This window comes from Sprattus sprattus (genome assembly GCF_963457725.1).
Source record: "Sprattus sprattus genome assembly, chromosome: 12".
NCBI lineage: Eukaryota > Metazoa > Chordata > Actinopteri > Clupeiformes > Clupeidae > Sprattus > Sprattus sprattus.
In genome coordinates, this window is record NC_137910.1 from 30,107,423 (window position 1) to 30,111,496 (window position 4,074).

The 4,074-nt window shown below is 38.5% G+C and overlaps 1 protein-coding gene across 1 annotated transcript; it reads right to left on the reverse strand.

Moving 5' to 3' along the window:
* Positions 1-820: 820 nt before the first annotated feature.
* Positions 821-3,794, reverse strand: npffl (neuropeptide FF-amide peptide precursor like; the record flags this gene model as incomplete). The annotated part of the gene is made up of 3 exons (XM_080849180.1): positions 821-938; positions 1,467-1,588; positions 3,645-3,794. The coding sequence occupies 3 exons, from the start codon at positions 3,792-3,794 to the stop codon at positions 821-823; spliced, it is 390 nt and encodes a 129-aa protein (XP_080705306.1).
* Positions 3,795-4,074: the final 280 nt, after the last annotated feature.

Here is a 4,074-nt window from a genome sequence, read left to right on the forward strand (position 1 = left end):
TGCAAGTAAAGAAAAGGACATACCTTCATTAGAGAAGCAGATTTATTTGCACAAACACCATAAGCTAATCATATGAGACGAGACAAAGCCACATACCAATATAAACTAATGATATTCAGCTTTTGTATACATCTGCATGGAGTTCAATTCTGCATTATACTTCAGTAAACAAAAATGTAGCCAGGTGCACTATGCTAAAAAGATTTGAGCAATAAACATGCATTCACACAAGCACACATCCAGACACACACACACGAACCCACACACACTCTCTCCAAAATACTTAACTACTTCATTCAAGCGGCTGAATCAAATCCTGAAAGCTATGGTGGAGGTTTGTGATTGGTTATAACACAGATGGCATGATGCAGGTTAAGGCTTTCTGCGCCGAGCCCAATAGGTTAGGAGGGAGTAGAGAGAGTAAGAGAGAGAGAGGGATGATGGGCGAAAGCCTTTCTTTAAAAATATAATGAGATATTTAAGGACTCATATATTCATATGGGGCTCCTGTAAAGTCTCCACCTGTTAAAAGGCCACCCTTTTATTTATTTTAATTTTTCTTTATTTTTTTATTATTTCTTTTCTTTTCATTAATATAGTTCTGTTAACCTATTTTCCAATGTATGTCTGTACTTTATTTCTGTGACTGTATATACAATATGTGTCTTACTTCCAATAAAGACCCAGTTTAAAAACAAATCTATAATGAGAAGGTGTTTTACTAATTCATGTCTGTGTGGCAGTCCTGGACTTCAGCTGATCCTAATTGGTCTCTCTCTCTCTGTCTTGCTGGCAGCATTAGTCGCGCCGGTTGCTTGCTCTACTTCCTGCCGAATCTCTGTGGCACAGCCATACTCCAGATTTCACCGGGGACAGCCTCCCAGTCGCGGGACTGTATCCTCTCTTTGCCCTCGTCTCCCTGGGTACCACGCCCAAACCTGTGGGAACAGCACCACACAATCTGTACCTTCTGGTTCTGGAATTCACCAGACAGAGGTATGTTCCGTCACAGAACGTCACAGTGCATCACAGCACCAAAATCTCTGGCTGTGATGTTATATTTTTTCAAACAGAACTTTCCTGTGAACTAAAACAAAATTCACTAGATTTTCTTTTTCTGAAAAGTGGGCATACAAGAGGCTTTTAAAATATGTATTGTTATGGCTTTGTGCAGCTCAGCAATCTCCCCTTTAATCCATTAACAGGCTGAAACCTCTGAGATTTAATGCCATTTCCTTTTTAGGCATTATGACAGCCACGGAAGTCATCAAGAAAACATACACACAGCATTATAAATAGTGGGACAATCAGCTTTTGATTGCGAAAGACAGGGGTGCCAAAAAAGCACGGTGTTGTAATGTGAAATGTGTGGCTTTCGGTTAAGTAAGTAAGATGACATTTTTGAGGTTATGGAAGTAGTTTAATGGAAACGGTGTGGTGTGAACAGTGTAAAGTGATAGACTTACCTCTGTGGTTGGTGGAGAACAGAAGGGTTGCGTCCGTGCCTCTGGGAGCCCTGAGAAAGGGAGCGGATGATGGTGTACAAGAGGCGCTCCTCAATGGCACGACCCAGCGGATCCTCAATGTCCTAAAGAATATGGGCACACACACACACACACATGTGCAAACATGCACACACACATTTTTGATAGGCAAAAATATATACTTGTTCATGATTTACACATATATGGGCCATTCTACCGAATTGGTGCAAAGTCACGTCGGAAATATTTTGAATTTTTTTGTGTTTTATTCCCCAAACTTTGTCCCTATATTATGGTACTTATATTGTACCATATCTAAAGTACACATATCTAGTAAAAGAACAGTCAATTTTTATGTTGTATTTTCAGAATGTGTTGGAATGTTTTTCTCTTCCAAAAATTGTCACTACCGAAACATCACATTTACTATAGTAAAAAAGTATTATTATTGACCTGTTCAGATTGTGTTTCCTTCCCTTCTCTGAATAGTATGTTTACAAATATTTCTTGAAGGTTTTCACAATGAAATCCATAAAAATGAAATTTTAGCTAAATTTTCAAGTTCAATTTATACAATTCATCTGTTTCGGTAGTGACTGCACTGTTAGATGGATGTTCATTTCTCTCCCAAAATCTTCCAAAAGGTGCTCTGGGCCGCCCTTTAGTCCACAAAAAACATTTATTTAAAAATGATGGGATTGAACTACTTACCATTTCATTTTGTCACTACCGAAATCATCTGGTCACTACCATATGTTTCGGTAGTGACAATTCTAGCTAACTTTAAGCATAAATAAAGAATTCTAGCAAGCACACGGCTTGCAAACAAATCTTTGAAGAGGTGTACACACATACAAACATAAGATTTTGCATGAAACCCCAAAAGGGTTACTTAATTGAAGAAAACATGGGTTTCGGTAGTGACAATTCTTAAGGTTACACGTCGATTTTCAGACTTTGGAACACATTTATCTAATAACTATGGGATTTAGCTACTTACCATTCAACCATGAGGGACAGGGATGCAGTGTCACTGCATGGTCAAAAATGCAGGGTCGTGGCTAAAACACAGGCTCAGCCAATGGACTAAAACTCTTGTGTTTCGGTAGTGACATGAAAACTAGGGACATGATTTTTTGAGTATAGTTAATTGATTTAAAAATTAAACCCACAATAAATCTAAATATTCCAAGTTCTGTTTCAACCCAATCATAAAGATCTTTGAAATTAAATCATTGAAAAAAATTAAAAATAAATGAAAATTGTTATTTAAAGGCATTGAAATTTAGATGTCAGGGTTGGGGACAGCTACTTCCCTATAAATGATGATTTTGTATATATTTAGCTTATCACTATCTCATGTAATGCATTGGGTTTATATAGACCATAACATTTTCTAATTAAATATCTATGCCTAAATACCTAATTGTTTTGTAAATAGTTTTTATTGTTGTCTAAAAGGTCCAAGGCCTTTTAGACTTTTCTAAGTTGTCTGACATGCCTTGATGTTTTTGTACATTTCGCTTAACTAAAAACATTGATGCACAAATGGAATATATGATTCTATTCTAGAAGACCCCAGCAATAATATTAGAAAAGGGTTCAATGTTCCGTGGTTGTTCTTTTTATGTCTCTAAGACGAAAACTCAAAAATAAAAATATCCCGGACGAGGGATATAGACCTTTTAGTGTTAATGCATTGGGTTTATATAGACCATAACATTTTCTTAGTAAATATCTATGCCTAAATACCTAATTGTTTTATAAATAGTTTTTATTGTTGAGGGACTGCATATTACACGAATTCGGTAGAATGGCCCATATATTGAACGGACAATATGCAGAAGAGAATATATACTTCAGTCATACAATAAACAATAAGAAAAAAAACAATAATATTTTAATCAGATGCATGTTTACACATTGTCACCCTGTCTCTGTGACAAAGTTAAGACAGTATGGTTTAGCTCGCTTCTGTAGCCGAAACCAGTTACAGTTACCTGGTGCAGCTCCTGGTTTGAAACCTACACCCTTCATATGTAACCCTCTACTCCTAAACAGACCACTTTCACTACTTCTTTACCCACTTCCATTACATTATTCCAATGCTGTGCATTTAATAATGATATGAAATGGCCCCTCCATGCCAGTATGACTTACCAATGCCCCCAGTCTTTCCATCACATTCTCCTCTGAGTCGGTGGGCTGATGCTGGTTAGCCTCAAGGGCCCTTTCCTCCTGGATGGAGTGTCCTACTGCAGCCAAAGACAGAATGAGCCCCAGCAGAGTCAACCATGTTCCGGTCTCCATGCTCTTGGATGCCTGCTCTGAGGAGAGTACTGGCGCTGGTTCTGGTAATGCTGGAGTGCTGGTTGCTCAGAGGCTCGTTCGGCTGTCCTTGGCTGATATTCTGTGTAGGTATGACGGTGCAGCCCAGTTTAACTTCAGTGGTGGAGGACATCATGGTGGATCTTATATACCCCTGCAATGCTCATTGTTTTTGGACCCTGGAGACGAGGGGAATGGATGGATAACTGGGCTCTGGAAGCCCTAGGGTATAGGGAAAGGATGGACAGTCAGCAGGAGAGAG